Here is a 20,647-nt window from a genome sequence, read left to right on the forward strand (position 1 = left end):
TGCAGTTTTACTGGTTAATATTAGATTCCCTACAGTATGGAAACAGGCCTTTGGCCCAACAAGTCCACACTGACTCTCCGAAGAGTAAATCATCCAGAGCCATTCCCCTACCTTATATTTACTCCTGACTAATGCACTTAACACTGTGGGCAATTTAGCATGGCCAATTCACCTGACCTGCACATCTTTGGATTGTGGGAAGAAACTGGAGCACCTGGAGGTAACCCACGCAGACAGGGGGAACATATCTCTGTGGAGTTTGCACAAGTCACCCGAGGTGGGAATCAAACCAGAGTCCCTGGCCCTGTGAGACAGCAGTGCTAACCACTGAGCCACTGTGCTACCCCAAATAAACAGCTACATTCTGTGCACCATACAAGGTGGTACTGTGCTGGTCTGTCTAGTTGACTGCTATGACATTTGCCTTATTTGGTCAATACACAAAATTGCAGATCACTTAGTGATTGTAATGACGTCAGCCAGGTGGAGCTCAGAATGGGTTTCCTGATTGTGGCTCTTAATCTGGTCCAATCAGGGAGCCCTGGCTGAAAGAGAAGAGTGTTAGAGATCTTGTTCACTCGGAGCTGGCTCGTGTCAAGGACTATCCATGCAAAAATAAAGGGTGACTTGGTGACAGGATACCCACATTTAGAGTTATTTCAGTCACAGCTTACAGAACAGGTCACATTGTGTCCTGGCTGCAGTTTTAACCAAGGTCAGAGTTAAAACTAGCTTGGCCAAAAATTCCCAGCATGCTTGAGCATAGCTCTTAACCATTTCTACTGATGGCCACCTGACCACAAAAAATTTGCATGTTTTCCCAGGTTAATTTGGGTCAAATTCAGGGCTTTTCATCCTAATCGGTCTATTTTACATCCCTTTGATCTAATCAGATTTAAGGCAACACTGTGGCTATGCGAGGAATACCCACTGTCCTTTGTGGAGCAGGTAATTCCAATCATTGATCTGATGGCAAGGAGCAGCATACATTTCGCAAAACTCAGAGACTTCATCACATTACAGCTGCCACCAGGATTTCCTGTCAAAATAGGTAACATTCAAATTATGACTTTTTTTTGTGTCCAGTAATTTCTACAAGAATGTTATGTATTGACACCTGGTGAGCATCAATGTTACCTTCTGCAGTCAAATACTCTTCACATACTGTCTGTATATGTTCAGACCTAAGTCATTGCTCATAAATCATTGTTTGTTCGAGGAAGTGGAAGCCCTGGCAACTGTAAAGCTCTTTCTCATGAAGGGCCTTTAGTAAAGGAGGACAAAATATTGGGAATAGAAACTAGGCAAGTAAACTGGCCTTTGGCCTTGGTTTGTGGTAGCATGCTCACCTCCCGATTAGGAAGTTATGCAGTCAAGCCCCACTTGCAAACTTTTTGCATAATCTAGATTGACACTTGAGTGCTATATTAAGGCAGTGCTCCACTGTGAGAGGTTTCATGTTTCAGACAAGATTTTGATTGTAATGCCATCAACTCTCTCAGCTATATGTAAAAGATTTAAATGAATTGTTCAGTGATTAATAGGGAGTTTTTTTCCAGTGCCCTTTATCCCACAACTAACCAAAAAAAACAGATTTACTTCTGTTTACTTCTGTTATTTGTGGGACCTTGTGCGCCCACTGGCTGCTACGTTTCCTACAACAGTGATTATATTTCAATTAAGATACCAATTATCTTTTACATTTTTTTCTGTCAATCACTAGGCTTCCAGAATAGTTTGCAGGGCTAGCAAAGTTTGAGTTAATATCAATAACTCTATACTTTGTAAAAGGAAATTGAATAGTTTTGCCTCAACTAAATCACTTTAGTTACTCATCAGCATGATAATTTAAAACAGAGAATGGTGGAGAAACTCAGCAGGTCTGGCAGCATCTGTGGAGAGAGAATCAGAGCTAATATTATGAGTCCAGTATGACTCCTCAGGACTGTAGGTATGGCAGTCTTATTGTTTAAATTGTTTCTCCAAAATTATCCTGTCTTCTGTCCCAGAAATCCCACTATTCTACGTCCTGAATGCACGAATTACATTTGGAAATGTGAATGTATGCAGCACCGATAAGGCACTGACTCCACAAGCACAGAAGGGATCACTGAGCAACTTGGTCATGTCAACACCTAATGGAGGTTTGCAGATTGTATACATTACCCTGTTACATAACTGTTTCAATTCTCAATCTGGACACTTTTTTTTGTTTGATTTATGGAATTATTTCTTTATTTCCACTAAAGATAATCACAAAAAATGTGGGTTAATGTCATAAAAAGCATTTGTACTGACTCAGCTAAACCTGCTGTGATGTTAGAACTAAAATGTATATTGGTAAGAAGGAAACCGTATTACGACTAAGAATTCCATATTTTTTCAAAAGATTTGCACTGAAATATTGATTATATTGAGGGAAGTGATCGTTGTTAATTATAGCGCTACAGTCTCTGATTCCTAGCATATAACTGTAGAATGGAACATGTTCCGTTTCAAGGGACTCTGACTGACTGCCTTCAATTCCCAGATCAGTTATAGCAAAATAAGAGCACCCGCTACTGCACCAATGTGATAATGTTTTCAGACACCAGTTGCAATGTCCTGCCCATAAGTAATTGTGAGTTGGTACTATACCGGGTGCAGTGGACCAAATCAATTAGAAATTAATTGAAACTAATGAAAAAACATTAAAAAGGGAGAAAGTCAGTTTTGTACAAATATAACCAATTTAACCATACTACTCAGCAAGTTTAAAAAACATCTCCAGGAAGTGTATCTTCATTATCAGTAAATGGGCCAATAATCTGCAGTTTCACAAAACTAATAGTCAAGTTATGAGCATTTATTACTGTTGTTGACCCTGCCTGTATTAGTGAGATTTTTGTTGAAAAAGCACTGTCCTTGCTAGTTTACTAAGTTCTGTATAAGGTTCCTATGTAGTGTTTACCTGAAATAATTAACATGCCAATTTGCAGCAAATGGAGTTAATATGTATTTGTTTTTACTCTTTCTCTCAGGCTCTAAATTTAAAGTGGATGAATCTGTTTTCGCTATACCAGAAAATTACCACATCCGTGGAATGGGCAAGAATATGGTCCTTGGCGTTGAGGATGAGAACGATCAGTTGATCCAGTTTGCGATTCAGCAGAGTTTACTCGATTCTCACTCTGGCAGTGAAGTGAGTGCTTATTTAAAAAGAAACTGTGCCTTGGCATGTAATGAGATACTGCTTTTCTTTCCTCTCTCTCAATTCATTCCAGCCCACCTGTTTATTTTCTTTTTTTTGTTAATACATCACTTCTGGGATGTGGGCTTCACTAGCTGTGCCAATAGTTATTGCTTATCCCTAGTTGCCTTTTGAGAAGGGGTGAGCTGATATCTTGAACCACTGCAGTAGCCTGAGTGTAGATACGTCTACAGTGTTATTAGGGATGGAGTTCCGGTATTGTGACCTAGCCACAATGAAGGACCAACAAATATGTCTCTAAGTGAGGATGGTGAATGGCTTGGAGCGAAAATTAAAGATGGTGTTCCTATGTGTCTGATGCACTTTACTTTTAGATGGCAGTGGTTGTGGGTTCTAAAGGTGTCGCCTATGGTGAATTTTTGTAGATGGTATACACTGCTGCCACTGGGTTGATGGTGGAAGAAATGAATGGCACCATATCCACAATCAATCAAGTGGGCTGTTTTGTCTTGGCTATGTCAAGCCTCTTGAGTGTTATTGGAGCTGCCCTCATTCAGTCAAGTGGGGAGTATTCTATCATTCTCCTGGCTTGTACCTAATAGATGGTGGACAGGCTTTGTGGAGTCAGCATAGGAGTTATTAGCTACAGGATTCTCTGACCTGCTCTTGCAGGCAGAGTACTTATAAGGTTTTTCTAATCAATAGTAACCTTCAGCATGTTCACAGTAGAGGATTCAGCGTTGAATGTCAAAGGGTGATGGTCAGAATCTGTGACTCTAGGGATGGTCATTGCCTGGCACTGTGCACAAATGTTATGTTGTTTGTCAGCCCAAACTTGGATAGTATTTAGATCTTCCTACATTTATTTAGAGTTATAGTTACTGGGTTAGATTCCATGCATTAGTAACAGCAACCAGCCAAGTATCAGCTTTTTTTGTATTTGAAGCTAGTCAGTTTTGTAACTCTGCAATCTATCAGAGGTTTGACTTCAACTAATGTCCACAGTGATTTCCAGTAACTATCATGAAGAACAATTAGAAGTTAGAAACTGAATTTTTATTTTTTTCTAGAAACAGGAAAATGAGTCCAAATGTTGCTTGAGATGAGTAAAGTTTGAGGCATCAAACCTGACCTAGATCAGTGCGTTATCATTCCATTGAGTTTTCACTGAATAAGTGATCAGTACCCTGCAGTTTCACTTACCATGCAGGGGTCTCATGCCCCCCCCCCAAAAAAAAGCCCTCGCCTGAGTCAGTGTGTACCAGTTTTAGCATTTAAGCATTTCATCCAAGATAAATATAAAGAATAATTTTAACTTGGTCAAATTAGTGAGAATAGAGAGACTAACTGGTACTGGTTTAACCATGCCTTGGGCAAGGAGAGAGGTTGAGAAGGACTTGTCTTTGTGTGAACCTTAACTAGTTTGGGAATTGAATCCACTCTGCTTTATCACTTTGCAAACTAACTGTCCAAACTGAACTAACAGATAGCAGGTGATCAGCAAGTACAATGGATTCTATAGCAGTATTATGCAGCCACCTGACAGGAGGTAAAACCAACAATGTTTTTTCATTGTCTAAGAAGTTGAGCAATTATGCAGTTCTGTTATAGCATGGTTTCACTGCTTGGACTTGAAAACTCATGGAATATCAGACTTCCAGTGTACTTTTAATGGTGGCATAGTCTAGTTTGACCTACACTGCAGTTAAAATCAAACTCAACAGTTTAAAATACCTTATTCTAAAAGGGTCTACATCAATTTTGAAAATTCCAAGTCTGCTATATTTGTTTGCTGCCTTTCAGTTGTTTTTAAGATATCTAAACAGCTTTAAAGTTCCTGTGCTGGCTTTGAAATGTGTTCACGTTTAGAGAAATACAACAGCCAATTTGCCCACAGCCAAGTCCAGTAAATGTCAAACAATTGAATTAAGAGAAACTGTTGTAGTGGTTTTAAAAAAGTTGGCCCATGCAAGCAATATCATCCCACTTTTCATTTCAGTATTGTCAAGACATCATTGGAATCCACCTGAATGAATAGAGAATGATCAGTTTAACACATGATCTGAAATACTATATTGATTCCATAGGTTCCTGTCTTAAGCTAACCCTTCAATACAAAATTCCAATATAATTTCCCCATAGTTGTGCTTTATGATCATTGTAAAACTTAGCAGAAAAGTTCAAATTTATTTTTTAAAAGTTAACAGTTGAAAGGATGACAATGATTTTATGCCTGAAGGCTTTTACACTAACAAAAGACTAACAGAAAACATTACTGGCTAAACACTTTTGGAGGTAACTTGGACTGAAATCACAAACAGAACATTTCCGTTTTTCTTTTAGTATCACTAAAAACTCACTTCTACTCAAGTTATGTACTATTAAGTAACTATCTTCACAATTGTCTACCACAGTGAGCTCTTTTCATTTGATGCAAGTTGGGCAAATCTTCCAGCCTTGTTCTAACATCTTGCACAAACCCCTGTCACCATTCTGAATCACAGATTTGCTGCCTGTAGTTGCTCTCCTTCTAGATCCTGGAAGGCTAAGGTTGTTTGACAGTTTTTGTGGATATTTTAAAGAACTTTGACTTCCCACCAATTTCATCTTTCTGATCTGAGGAGGACTTCTCATCCGTATTCCTGCATGACGAGCCACTTGTGATTTATCCACTGTTATTACAGAGGCTACTGCTTTATCTTCAAATGTAAATGTCTTCCAACCAGTTCCTACTAAAGCAGTGTGGGCTCTCTTTAACCTCTTTCAATCAAACCACCCAGGATTACAGTGGGGCAGACTTCAGAACAGGTCACAGTTCCTTCATTTTCCCTTAACTGTAAGATGCAGTCCCAACACCTAATTGTAACGTATGGAAAACCTTTCTTCTATTCTCCAGTACTTGAAATCTTGACAATTTTCTCTAGATTAATGTGAATAACTTTGTAGTTGGAAGCAGTTCAAATTGGCACTTTGTGCTGTTGTGTTTTAGGATGTGTGGGAGATGCCATCCAGCGGGACTTTACAATTGGAGCAGAACTTGAACCAAGATGATGAAAGGTAAAGGAATATTTCTTTGAATTTTTTTTTAGGAAAATGTATTTTTTCCTCCCTCCACTCTTGGTAGCTACTGAAATCTGTGAAGAGCAGAAAGATTTCTTTCTCTTTTTTTTTTCCCCTCCCAGCGGAGATGTACCTGGAGAAAATTGAAAAAATTGGTGGAGTTGGGAGAGTGAACTCTGGCCAAGTATATCAATATCCCAGAACACTGAGATTCTATTTTATTAAACTAACCATTTTAATCACAAACGGCCGTGCTTTCTTGCCTCTATTCTTGAGTGAGGAAGGAATCAGATTTACAGAGTTTCCTTGGTGCTATTTGAAGGTCTCATTCTGATTATCTGCGGTGTCAAATTTTCTCTAATGCTCTTTCAACACCTTGTGCTGATTTCACTGTGTCACAGTGCCATATAAATGCAGTTTATGGTAACCAGGTAGGAAATCATTTACAATGGATTAGTAACTTTTGTTTTTGCTTCTTTCTTCTCATGTTTTCCATCCCAGACTTGAAAATACTCTAGTAGATTAGATCTGCCTGTAACTGTAGCAGCTTGAATTTGGTAATAGGCACACGAAATCAATATTGTAGTTGGGAGGTTTGGTAACTTTTGAGGGCAGTGATGTTTTTCATAATCCCCTTTATGTTAAATCAATTCATTTACATTGCTTGAGATGTTTCAACAGATATGGGTTTAAGGTCAAAAACAGAGCTAATTATGTCAGGGAAGGTGAGTACAGACTAGGTAATAAATGAAAACGTGCTTTAGAGGCATTTGAGGATCAACCAGCTAAAAAAAGTGCCTAAAAATGATGTTAGGAACATGGGATATAGGAACTGTGGTAGGCCATTCACCACCCTCTTGAGCCTACTCTGCCATTTATTAAAATCATGGCTGATATGTGGTCTAGCTCCATATGCCAGTCTTGGGCCCATATCCCTTAATATCCTTACTTAGTACAAATTTGTCTTTCAGGTTTAAATTTAACAATTGAATTAGCATCAGTCACTGTTGTTATGACAGAGGGTAAATTCTCCTGCTTAATTTGCATCAGCAACCCAGAAAAGATTTATCCCATGCAGTAATCTGTGAAAATTTGAGACCAAGAACTATTTAAAGTAAAAACTAACAACTTTATTTCTTAAAGTATAACATAGAATAATTAACAACTATTTACAACTCCTTCCCCTAAACTATCTTTTATCTTCCCTTTTATAATACTAGTCTGATAAAAAACCCCTGACTAAGGATTACCAAAATTTCAATTTTTCAAAATCAGCCAGATGTCAAATCTTCTCTTCCTCTGTCTTCTTTTCTTCTGAGGATTTCTGTTTTACAGGTCACTGATCAATCAAGGTACCTATAAGAGAGCTATTTTCAGACAGTCTGTACATGCTAGTGCCGTGGCAATTCTCCTCCCAACTGTTCAATTTTCCCCGGTCTTCTATCCCCAAAGCATAGGATTGTGTCATTGGCTTTTAAGATTGTCTATATACTAAATTCAAACTTGATTGGAATTTGGTATTTTTCAGAGTATAATTTAAACTGATTAGCCTAATTTGAATCTGATTTTATCTCCAGACAACCAGCTACCCTAGTAGCTGGACCACATGTTACATTGCACCTTATTCAGAACACTTGATGCTATCAGGTAGTTCTGCTAGCTTTTACTCTCAAAAGTACAGTACACCCACATCTTCTTAACATTGTTTTGAGGAAGAGTTCCAATCTTCCATTACTCTTTGCATATAGAAGTGCTTTCTAACATCGCGCCTGAATAACCTTCCCTAATTCTTAGACTATGCACCCTTGTTCTGGAATCTTCAACCAGTGGAAATAGTTTATCTACCCTACCTTTTCCTATTAATATCCTGAAGACCTCTATTAGATCCCTGTCAACCTTTCTAAATTCTGGAGAATGAAGACCAGATTTGTTTAATCTCTCTTCATTATCTAACCCCTGAAGTCCAGGTATCATCCTTGTAAATCTGGGTTGAACTCCCTCCATGGCTGAAACATCCTTCCTAAGGTGTGGTGCCCAGATATGCTAACAGTACTCTTAAGTGAGGTGGCACTAGGGTTTTGTATAACTGCAGCATAACATCTGCATCCCAATACTCCAACCTTTAAATATGAAGGACAGTATTCCATTAGTCACCTTAACTCTCTTTTCTTCATTTGTTTGTGGCATTTTAGAGCTATCCCAAATCTCATTGGACATCCACTGTATTTAACTAGTGCCCTGATCTATCCTTTTATTTTTGGTCCAAAATAAATAACCTTGCTTATATTAAAATCCATCTGCCACAGTTTTGCCCATTCACTGAATAAATCAATATCCTGAGGAACTTTATGCTGTTGTCAATTCTGTCTACAATGCTGCCAATTTTGTGTCGTCAGCAAGTTTGGATATTTGGTTTTTATGCCCTTATCCAAGTAGTTAATGAATATTGTGAATACTTGAGGCCTGAAAATCGATCCCTGCAGGACACCACTAGTCGTGTTCTGTCAGTTGAAGTACTTACTAATTATTCCAACTCTTTTTCCCGCCTCTCAATAGATTTTTCTAATCATGTCAGTAATTTGCCTCCAATATCATGGGTTCCACCTTGGCTAACAGCCTTTTGTATGGAACTGTAGCAAAAGCTTACTGGAAGTCCATATGAACAACATCCATTGACTTATATTTGTCCACCAGCTTTGTCACCTCGTCAAAAACTTAGCTTGATAGGCATGACATCCCGTAATGAATCCATGCTGATTGTCCCTGCGTAACTGAAATTTTTCAATGTGATCAGTTACCTTATCCTTGACATTCTTTCATTTTTGCAAATGCAATCCATAATCAGCAATTTTGATAGAGCAGATAATCTGTTCCATCTGTCAAGTGTGTCAGTAACCAAAGGACATAGATTTTTTTGCTTAATACTTTTAAATCTAAGGGGGAAATGAGAAATTGTTTCATTCAGGAAGTTGTCAGCCTCAAGGATGAAAATCCACCTGAAGGGGGTCGGCCTATTTTCCATAGACTAGACGACTAGAATAGAATAGAGGTAAAAACAATGACTGCAGATGCTGGAAGAGCACAGCAGTTCAGGCAGCATCCAATGAGCAGCGAAATCGACGTTTTAGGCAAAAGCCCTTCATCAGGAATAAAGGCAGTGAGCCTGAAGCGTGGAGAGATAAGCTAGAGGAGGGTGGGGGTGGGGAGAGAGTAGCATAGAGTACAATGGGTGAGTGGGGGAGGAGATGAAGGTGATAGGTCAAGGAGGAGAGGGTGGAGTGGATAGGTGGAAAAGGAGCTAGGCAGGTCGGACAAGTCCGGACAAGTCAAGGAGACAGTGCTGAGCTGGAAGTTTGAAACTAGGATGAGGTGGGGGAAGGGGAAATGAGGAAGCTGTTGAAGTCCACATTGATGCCCTGAGGTTGAAGTGTTCCGAGGAGGAAGATGAGGCGTTCTTCCTCCAGGCGTCTGGTGGTGAGGGAGCGGCGGTGAAGGAGGCCCACGACCTCCATGTCCTCGGCAGAGTGGGAGGGGGAGTTGAAATGTTGGGCCACGGGGCGGTTTGAATAGAATAGAATAGAATAGAGCATTATTCCTGATGTGGGGCTTTTGCCCGAGGCGTCGATTTTCCTGCTCCTCGGATGCTGCCTGACCTGCTGTGCTTTTCCAGCACCACTCTAATCTAGAGTCTGGTTTCCAGCATCTGCAGTCCTTGTTTTTACCTATATTCCATAGATCCATTTGAAATGGAGGAAGAGGAAGTTGAAGTTAAAGGATTATGGTCATGTGGAGGTGCAGGACCAATTGTTACTGTTGTTCTGAAGTTCCAGTGCAGGCATGATAGGGCCAAATGGTCTCCTTGCATGCCCTATATTTCTATGATACAAAGGGAAAGGTACATAAAGTTGTCAACAGAGATTGCCTGAGATCACAATGCCATCTCATTTTCATTGCCTTTCTCCATTTGGGTTTGTTTTAAAAGAGAAACGGGGACTTGGGAACTTCAGCAAACCTCAACTGGCCTCTAGGCTGAAGGATGAAATCAGTTAGAGTTTCTACATTTGGGGCAGTAGTTTGTTCCTGAAGTATTTCTGTGAACACAACAACACTCTCTTCTATTGACTAAATCATGTTGCAAATGACAATAGTCAAGGTTAAAGAATGGATGAATCCTGTTCATACTTGGCATAGAAATGCATGTACTTTATAGGAGAATCACTGGAATGCAGTCAAGATAGAGAATGCTGATAAGGAGTTAAAAATCACACGACACCAGGTTATAGTCCAACAGGTTTAATTGGAAGCACACTAGCACCCGCTCCTTCATCAGGTGGTTGTGGAGGATAGAGTTGTAAGGCACAGAATTTATAGCAAAAATTTAGTGTGATGTAACTGAAATTATACATTGAAAAATACCTTGATTGTCTGTTGAGTCTTTCATCTGTTCGAATACCATGATAGTTTCACTTCTTTCATGTGGAAATCACAAAACCTTTTTTAAAATGTTACATTCTCAGGTTAACTGTAACAATTGGTGTTAGCTAGACAATATGTTGAAGGTATTAGACCCCTGTGTTCTCTGTCTATGCTATGATGTTTAGATTGATTCACATCTAAAAATTGAGATAAGAAATTTACATGAATTCATGCAGTTTTTGAGCAAAGTATAATGTAACTGTGCAACAAAAAATTCACCCCACAAACATGTATGTATATGTGTGCATGTGGGTCTTTGTGTCTGTGTGTGTGTATGTCTGTCTGGGTTGGGGGTTGGGGGTTGAGAGTGTGAGGGAGTGTATATATGTGTGTGTGTGTGTGTGTGTGTATATGTGAATGTGAATGTAGAGTGTCTTATGTTTATGAGGGGTTGCAGGTATGAGTCTGGGGTGGGGGATTGTGTGTGTGTGTTTGTGTGTGGTGCAATGGTGGTCACCTGTAGTGTGACGTGAACCCAAGGTCCCTATTGAGGCCCTCTGTATGGGTATGGAACTTAGCTATCAGCCTCTGCTCAGTCACTTTTCGCTGCTGCCTGCCCTGAAGTCCACCTTGGAGGATGGTCACCCGAAGGTTCGAGATCGAATGTCCTGGCCATTCGACCTCGGACCTTTGGGTGACCATCCTCCAAGGTGGTCTTCGGGACAGGCAGCAGCGAAAAAGTGGTCGAGCAGAGGCTGATAGTTAAGTTCTGTACCCATAGGGAGGGCCTCAATAGGGACCTTGGGTTCATGTCACGCAACAGGTGACGACCATTGCACTATACACACACTCACAGACACTCCTCTACATACACACACACACACATTCACATACACATACACATTCACATACACATTCACATACACACATTTGCATACACACATTCGCATACACACACACATGGGGTGAATTTGTACTTGCAGAGTTACGTTGTACTTTGCTCAAAAACTGCATGAATTAATGTAAAACTGTTATCTCACTTTTTAGATTTGAATCACTCTAAACATTATAGCATAGACAGAGAACACAGGGGGCTAACACCTTCAACATATTGTCTAGCTAACACCAATTGTTATAGTTAACCTGAGAATGCAACATTTTAAAAAAGGTTTTGTCATTTACACATGAAAGAAGTGAAACTATTATGGTATTCGAACAGATGAAAGACTCAACAGACAATCCAGGTACTTTTCAATGTATAATTTCAGTTACGTCACACTCTAAATTTTTTGCTATAAATTCTGTGCCTAACAATTATGTCCTCCACAACCACCTGATGAAGGAGCGACGCTCTGAAAGCTAGTGCTTCCAATTAAACCTGTTGGATTATAACCTGGTGTTGTGATTTTTAACTTTGTACACCCCAGTCCAACACCGGCATCTCCAAATCATGGCTGATAAGGAGGACTGTGTCCTCCCTCACTACTTTCAACACAAAAGCTTTGGGGAAAAAACCCAGCCAGTCTAGCAGCAAATGTGGAGAGGAAGATAAAGTAAAACATTGAGTTCGTATCATTATTCGATAAAACGAAGGACTGTGTTTGCTGGAAATCTGAGACAAAAACAGAACATGCTCCAGAAGCTCAGCAAGTCTGACTGTATTTAATCTCTCCACCCTTCAGGCACTCTGCCTGTATTCCTGATGAAGGGCTTTTGCCCGAAACATCGATTTTACTGCTCCTCGAATGCTGCCTGAACTGTGCTTTTCCAGCACCACTAATCCTGTATCTGTGAAGCGAGAAACAAAGTTAATAGTTTGGGTACAGAGGGGTCCTGAAGAAGGGTAACTGAACTATGAACATTATCTCCATTTTCTCTGCACAGATGCTGCCAGTCATGGAGTCATAGAGATGTACAGCATGGAAACAGACCCTTCGGTCCAACCCGTCCATGCCGACCAGATATCCAAACCCAATCTAGTCCCACCTGCCAGCACCCGGCCCATATCCTTCCAAACCCTTCCTATTCATATACCCATCCAAATGCCTCTTAAATGTTGCAATTGTACCAGCCTCCACCACTTCCTCTGGCAGCTCATTCCATACACGTACCACCCTCTGCATGAAAAAGATGCCCCTTAGGTCTCTTTTATATCTTTCCCCTCTCACCCTAAACCTATGCCCTCTAGTTCTGGACTCCCTGACCCCAGGGAAAAGACTTTGCCTATTTACCCTATCCATGCCCCTCATAATTTTGTAAACCTCTATAAGGTCGCCCCTCAGCCTCTGACTATCCAGGGAAAACAGCCACAGCCTTTCAACATCTCCCCATAGCTCAAATCCTCCATGTACCTACGAGAGAAGGTGCAAATCTTGACCTATCTTTGGAAATAAAGCAGGGCAGGTGACTAAGGTGTCAGTGGGGGAGCACTTTGGGGCCAGCGACCATAATTCTATTAGATTTAAAATAGTGAAGGAAAAGGATAGACCAGATCTAAAAGTTGAAGTTCTAAATTGGAGAAGGGCCAATTTTGACAGTGTTAGGCAAGAACTTTCAAAAGCTGATTGGGGGCAGATGTTCGCAGGTAAAGGGACGGCTGGAAAATGGGAAGCCTTCCGAAATGAGATAACAAGAATCCAGAGAAAGTATATTCCTGTTAGGGTGAAAGGAAAGGCTGGTAGGTATAGGGAGTGCTGGATGACTAAAGAAATTGAGGTTCAAAATGTGTTGCTGGAAAAGCACAGTAGGTCAGGCAGCATCAAAGGAAAAGGAGAATCAACGTTTCGGGCATAAGCCCTTCTTCAGGAATGAGAAGGGTGTGCCAAGCAGGCTAAGATAAAAGGTAGGGAGGAGGGACTTGGGGGAGGGGCGTTGGGAATACGATAGGTGGAAGGAGGTTAAGGTGAGGGTGATAGGCCGGAGAGGGGGTGGGGACGGAGAGGTCGGGAAGAAGATTGCAGGTGAAGAAGGCGGTGCTGAGTCTGAGGGTTGGGATTGAAAAAAGGTGGGGGGAGGGGAAATGAGGAAGCTGGAGAAATCTGCATTCATCCCTTGTGGTTGGAGGGTTCCTAGGCAGAAGATGAGGAGCTCTTCCTCCAGGCGTTGTGTTGCCATGGCCCCCTCCATCGCCAGACCAAGTACCTACATGTCCTTGGCAGAGTGGGAGGGGGAGTTAAAGTGTTCCACCATGGGGCGGTTGGGTTGGTTAATACGGGTGTCCCAGAGGTGTCCTCTGAAATGTTCCGCAAGTAGGCAGTCTGTCTCCCCAATGTATAGGAGCCCACATCGGGTGCAGCGGATGCAGTAAATGATGTGTGTGGAGGTGCAGGTGAATTTGTGATGGATATGGAAGGATCCCTTGGGGCCTCGGAGGGAAGTGAGAGGGGAGGTATGGGTGTAAGTTTTGCATTTCTTGCGGTTGCAGGGGAAGGTGCCGGGAGTGGAGGTTGGGTTGGTGGGGGGTGTAGATCTGATGAGGGAGTTGCGGAGGGAGTGCTCTTTCCAGAACGCTGATAGGGGAGGGGAGGGAAATATATTCTTGGTGGTGGGGTCTGTTTTGAGGTGGTGGAAATGACGAAGGATGATATGATGTATCTGGAGGTTGGTGGGGTGGTAGGTGAGGACCAGTGGGGTTCTGTCCTGGTGGTGATTGGAGGGGTGGGGTTCAAGGGCGGAGGAGATGCAGTGGAGAGCATCGTCAACCACGTCTGAGGGGAAATTGCGGTCTTTGAAGAATGAGGCCATCTGGGTTGTTCGGTATTGGAATTGGTCCTCCTGGAAGCAGATGCGACGAAAGCGAAGGAATTGGGAATATGGGATGGCGTTTTTACAGGGGGCAGGGTGGGAGGAGGTGTAATCTAGGTAGCTGTGGGAGCCAGTTGGTTTATAGTAAGTGTCCATGTTGAGTCGGTCGTCCGAGATAGAAATGGAGAGGTCTAGGAAGGGGAGAGAGGAGTCTGAGACGGTCCAGGTAAATTTGAGGTCGGGTGGAAGGTGGATGAACTGTTCAACCTCCTCGGGAGCACGAGGTAGCGCCTTTACAGTCATCGATGAAGCGGAGGAAAAGGTGGGGGGTAGTGCCAGTGTAGCTGGAAGATGGAATGTTCCACATATCCGACGAAGAGGCAGGCATAGCTGGGGCCCATGCGGGTGCCCATGGCTACTCCTTTGGTTTGGAGGAAGTGGGAGGATTGGAAAGAGAAGTTGTTCAGAGTGAGGACCAGTTCAGTCAGTCGAAGGAGGGTGTCAGTGGAAGGGTACTAGTTGGGTCGGCGGGAAAGGAAGAAGCGGAGGGCTTTGAGTCCTTCGTGATGGGGGATGGAGGTGTATAGGGACTGGATGTCCATGGTGAAGATAAGGCGTTGGGGACCGGGGAAGCGAAAATCATGGAGGAGTTGGAGGGTGTGGGTGGTGTCCCGAACGTAGGTGGGGAGTTCTTGGACTAAGGGGGACAGGACCGTGTCGAGGTATGCAGAAATGAGTTTGGTGGGGCAGGAGTAGGTTGAGACAATGGGTCGGCCGGGGCAGTCAGGTTTGTGGATTTTGGGCAGGAGGTAGAAATGGGCGGTGCGGGGTTGTGGGACTATGAGGTTGGAGGTGGTGGATGGGAGATCCCCTGAGGTGATGTGGTTATGGATGGTCTGGGAGATGATGGTTTGGTGGTGAGAGGTGGGGTCATGGTCAAGGGGGCAGTAGGAGGAGGTGTCCGCGAGCTGGTGTTTAGCCTCAGCAATATAAAGATCGTGCGCCAAACTACCACCGTGCCTCCCTTGTCTGCCGGTTTGATGGGGAGGTTGGGGTTGGAGTGGAGGGCTGCACGTTGCGAGAGTGAGAGGTTGGAGTGGGTGAGAGGGGTGGACAGGTTGAGGCGGACAATGACGCGGCGACAGTTGGCTATGAAGAGATCGAGGGCGGGTAAGAGGCCAGCATGGGGTGTTCAGGTGGATGGGGTGTGTTGGAGGCTGGAGAAGGGATCGTCAGAGGGTGAGCGGGAGTCCTGGTTGAAGAAGTAGGCGCGGAGGCGAAGGCAGCGGAAGAAATGCTCATGTCTCACCACATGTTGAATTCGTTAATCCGGGAGCGTAGGGGGATGAAGGTGAGGTCTCTGCTGAGGACTGATCTTTCATCCTCAGAGATGGGGACGTCTAGAGGGATGGTGAAAATACGGCAGGGCTTAGAGCTAGGACCTGGTGTGGGACTGGAGCTGGGAATGGGGGTGGGGTTAGGCGTGGGGGCGGAGATAGACTTGAAACATTAACTTTCCACAAATGTTCCCAAACCAGCTGAGTTTCTCCAGCACTTTCAGCTTTCATTTCAGATTTCCAGAACTGCAATATTTTACTTTGAGGTAGCTTTCAGACCGAGCTGAACATTAAAGCACTAGAGTAATATTCAGAATCAAAAACAGAAGTTGTCGGAGAAACTCAGCAGAAGTAACACTATTGTAGAGAGTTAATGTTTCATGTCTGGTGATATCTGTGGAGATCAATATATGGATTGGCACTTTGAGGGAAGGGGCGGAAGAATGAAGGACAGAGTTCATGTTCTGAAGAAAGAATATGTTCCATCTTGTGGAACTCAATGAATTTAGAAGGTTGCATAACATTCCTAATTGGAAGATGGGATGCTGGTCCTCCAGCTTGCATTGGTTTTCACTGGAACCTAGCAGAACAAGGACATAAATTTGAGCACAAAGGCAGGATGATGAATTGAAATGACCAGGTCAGTGCCATGCTAGCAAACTGAACAAAGTTGTTCTCCCCGATTGTGGAAGAGACCACACTGTGAACAGCCAATACAGTAAACTATATTAAAAGAAGTACAAGTAAATTGCTAGAAAGGATTATGTGGGAACTTGGACAGTGAGTAGATAGTGATAAAGGGGCAGCTGCTAGCTCCTGTAAACGTATAGGAAGGGGATGAGGTTTGGGGATCGATAGAAGTAGAAAACAGTATCACAGAGATAACAGGGCAAAAGTGAGGACTGCAGATGCTGGAGATCAGAGTCAAGATTAGAGTGGTGCTGGAAAAGCACAGCTGGTCAGACAGCATCTGAGGAGCAGGAAAGTCAACGTTTGGGGCAAAAACCCTTCATCAGGAATGGCTTTTGCCCGAAGCATAGATTTTCCTGTTTCTCGGATGCTGTTAGACCGGCTATGCTTTTCTAGCACTAGTCTAATGTAGACTCGGAGATAAGGGACAAGGAAAGATTTTTTTGGGGTGTCACCAGAATGTAGGTGCCAGGTGATCCTCTGAATGTGGAGATTGGTTGGATGGCAAGTGAGGACCTGGAGAATCATACCAATGGTGTTCCGCAGGGATTTGTTCTGGGACCTCTGTTCTTCCTGATGACATGAAGGTTGATGGAGTTGTGGATAGTGCAGAGGGCTGTTGTAGGTTGCAACAAGACATTTCAGGATGCAGAGCTGGGCTGAGAAGTGGCAGGTGGAATTCAACCAGGAAGAGTGTAAAGTGATTCATTTTGGAAGGTCGAACTTGAATGCAGAATACAGGTTAAAGGCAGGATTCTTGGCAGCAAGGAGAAAGAAGGATCTTAGGATCCACGTCCATAGATCCCTCAAAGTTGCCATCCAAGTTGTTAGGGTTGTTAAGTAGGTGTATGGTGTGTTGGCTTTCATTAGCAGGGGGATTGAGCTTAAGAGCCGTGAGGTTATGCTGCAGTTCTATACAGCCCTGGTTAGAGCACACTTGGAATATTACAGTCAGTTCTGGTTGCCTCATTATAGGAAGGATGTGGAAGCTATAGAGAGGGTGCAGAAGAGATTGACTAGGATGCTGCCCTGGACTGGAGGGCATGTCTTATGAAGAAAGGTTGAGGAAGCAAGGGCTTTTCTCATCGGAGCAAAGAAGGATGCAAAGTGACTTGATAGAGGTGTACAAGATGATGACAGGCAGAAACCTGAGACCTTTTCCCAGGGTGGAGATTATTATCATGAGGTGACATAATTTTAAAGATAATTGGAGGAAGGTTTTGGGGAGGTGTCAGAGGAAGGTTCTTTACACAGATTGGCGGGAGTGTGGCATGCACTGCCAGCGGTGGTGGTAGAGTCAGATACATTAGGGACATTTAAGCCATCTTGGATAGTCACATGGATGATAGTAAAATGAAGGGTATATAGTTTGATCTTAGAGTAGGATAAAAGGTCGGCACAACATCGAGGGCTGAAGAGCCTGTACTGTGCTGCAGCCGTTCTATGTTCTGTTCTATCCTGGTATTCTGGAATGGAGAGGAAGGAGGTGAGGGTAAAGTTGTGGGGAATGGGTGACACACAATTGATGGCATTGTCACCCACAGTGGAGTGGGGAGAGGAGACAGTTGAGGAAGGAATGTTAGAACAGTCTTTGTAGAAGCTAGCATCAAGGTAGATTTGACAAGGACAGAGAAACTCCTTACTGGAACGGGAATGTGAGGAAGTATAGTGAAAGTAGCTTTATGACTCAATGGGCTTGTAATGAATATTAGTGGATAGCCTAGCCTCAGAAAGAGCGATAAATGAAGTCAAGGAAAGGAAGTGAAATGTCAAATGGATCAGGTGAAGGTGAAATTGAAAGGTGAAAATTAGAAGCAACATTTGACTTTGACTTTTTTTTTCCCCAGCTCTGGGTGAGAGGTCTCCAAAGTAAGACCAGAACAATGAATATTTCTTATATCCCACCAAAAGACCAGCATAACCTAAGGCCCATGTGGGTATCCTCACCACACCTTTTAACTTTGTGCCCACAAATAAATCATAAATTGCTCAATTAGAGAACCGGCACCACCAGAAGGAAGAGGGTAGTGATTGATCAGGATTGTTGGGCCTCTTTCCAAGGAGGAAGTGTAGAGCACTCAGAACATCTTGGTGGGCAGTGAGGCTGAAGAGAGATCAACTGTCCATTGTGAACAGGAAACAATAATTAAACAGAAATAGGGTTCCAGAAAAATGACCAAATGTGGTTGGGCAGAGAAAAGAATTAAGGTTGGAAACATGAAGTTAAGTGGAGCAGGAGCAGACTGAAGTGACGTCTATGATGACAGTTGTGTTGGTGGATTTAGAAAGCTGGTAGAAGTACACTGTTTAGTTGGGGGACTGACTTGGGAAGCCATGGAGGGAAGATCTCCAGGAATTGAGGTTAGCAACAGACCTGGAAACAGCCTGATGTTTGGTGGTTGAGTCTTGGTTTAGGAGGTAGTAGAAAGCAGTATGAGAGTTAGTGTTTACACCTTTTTAATAATAGACATTGGTATTCCAGACAGTAACAGTATCACCTTTGTCAGCAGTTTTAATAACTAACCGTCTACTTCTCTAATGCAGGAGTACTGCAAGGGAGATTTAAGACTTGGAATTGGGATCTTTCTGATTAGTACATTGACTAAGAGGAAAGATGTTGATTTAATTGAATTATTTTGTTGAAATTGTCCTGAAATCTTTCTATCACCTTTTCTGTGGATTTGACTTTTCTAGAGTAATCAATGAAGGCATTACAACGGGTTCCCATGGATCTCATTCCACGGATGCATACTCTAGTTACAACACTCAATTACAAATTGCCATGGAACTTTCTGCCAAAGAACTTGAAGAACAGGAGGAAAGACAGAGAGAAGAGGAAGCTATGCTGAAGCGAATATTAGAGCTTTCCCTACAGGAGAAGTGAAGACTGGTCTTGGGCCAATTGAAACGGGTTCACAGCACTTTAATAATCTGTTACAACCATGAGATTAATCTGACTTTTCTTAAAGTATATATTTCCTCCATATTTTTATTATCTGACTGAACATTCAGCACCTTGGCTGGCAGCAGTTCTTTCATCCCAGATCCAGGTGGGAATATAACATTGTTAGCTCAGTGAGAATTAGCCTCTTATGCAAACCTTACAAAGTTTGTCTTAGAAGCCAAAGTATCATTTATTGACTTGGTTCTGAAGCAGAACTGCATTATAGTGAGCCTTCTGTTGTGATGGTCTTGTTGAGCACACCTCCCAGTGCTGTATAAGGTATTGTATGATTGCAAACAACCAGCTTGTGCCTGCACCATACTAAACATCTCCAGCATCAGGCAAGCAAAAGTTAGAATTTTAAACAAAATACATGTGTTGCTCTTTCCATTCTGTGCACACTGTGCTGATGATACAAATGTCATCCGATGCACCAGGAAGGATACAAGCAATGCTACAATTTTTTTGTCCATCCTTAGTTGCCTCAAAATAGTGATTGCAAACTATTTGATCATACAGGTAGGGAGAGGCCTGGCTTCATATCTCATCCTATGCTTAAGCAATTCTTGCATGCTCACAATTTCCAGCTGAGTTAGCTAACAATAACTTAATGCTGAGTATCACCTCTAAGACTTTTCATGCCTGCACCTGCAAATATTGAGACTGACTCAAAATGCCAGATGGCGTTGAGACAATGGCGGGGGTTGGGTAGGCATAAATGTTGAGTAATCATTTGAGCTTTGTTTAAAGACTGTAGCAGTAAATGAAGCATTTGATCATGTCGGATTGCATAAGTGAATGCCCACAGACCTATCTTCATACATAGCTCTGACAGTAGCATAATGTGAAACTCTTTCTACTCCATTGGGAGAGAGATGGAGGAGGAGAGGCAGGCAATAAAACCTATCCTAATCATTTCAGATTTGTAAATTAATGAGAACTTTTAACTTATACTTTGAAATAAAATGGTACTATAGTTTTCACTTTTCTGAATTATGTAATAATTGCATTAAAAGAAAATTAAACTTTCTTTACTTCAGTGAGTTTCTTTTAGGAATTATTGGCTTTTCTAACTGAAAAACAAGAAATTATTTTGCTAAACCTTTCTTCAAATGGTCCGCCTGGTCAGAAACTCAACTTAATTCAAACTTCTGTGATGCTAAGGTAAAGTTCTACATTTACATCAATACTCACTGATTCCAAAAGACAGTCAACCAAAACCCTATTTATTGTTCATTTCTGGTTCCATGTGGATATTGTGGGCAA

At 42.3% G+C, this 20,647-nt stretch overlaps 1 protein-coding gene across 1 annotated transcript in view; it reads left to right on the top strand.

Annotated features, from left to right (window-relative positions):
• The window catches only part of ankrd13a (ankyrin repeat domain 13A), a 53,789-nt gene extending 33,379 nt beyond the window's left edge, over positions 1-20,410 (top strand). Inside the window, exons 11-15 of the mRNA XM_072587921.1 lie at positions 894-1,051; positions 2,010-2,144; positions 3,021-3,181; positions 6,180-6,247; positions 19,132-20,410. Of these exons, the coding sequence (XP_072444022.1) occupies positions 894-1,051; positions 2,010-2,144; positions 3,021-3,181; positions 6,180-6,247; positions 19,132-19,321 (712 nt within the window). The 3' untranslated portion in view covers positions 19,322-20,410. The remainder of the gene's footprint in view (positions 1-893; positions 1,052-2,009; positions 2,145-3,020; positions 3,182-6,179; positions 6,248-19,131) is intronic.
• Positions 20,411-20,647: the final 237 nt, after the last annotated feature.

Source organism: Chiloscyllium punctatum, chromosome 17, assembly GCF_047496795.1.
Source record: "Chiloscyllium punctatum isolate Juve2018m chromosome 17, sChiPun1.3, whole genome shotgun sequence".
NCBI classification, from domain to species: domain Eukaryota; kingdom Metazoa; phylum Chordata; class Chondrichthyes; order Orectolobiformes; family Hemiscylliidae; genus Chiloscyllium; species Chiloscyllium punctatum.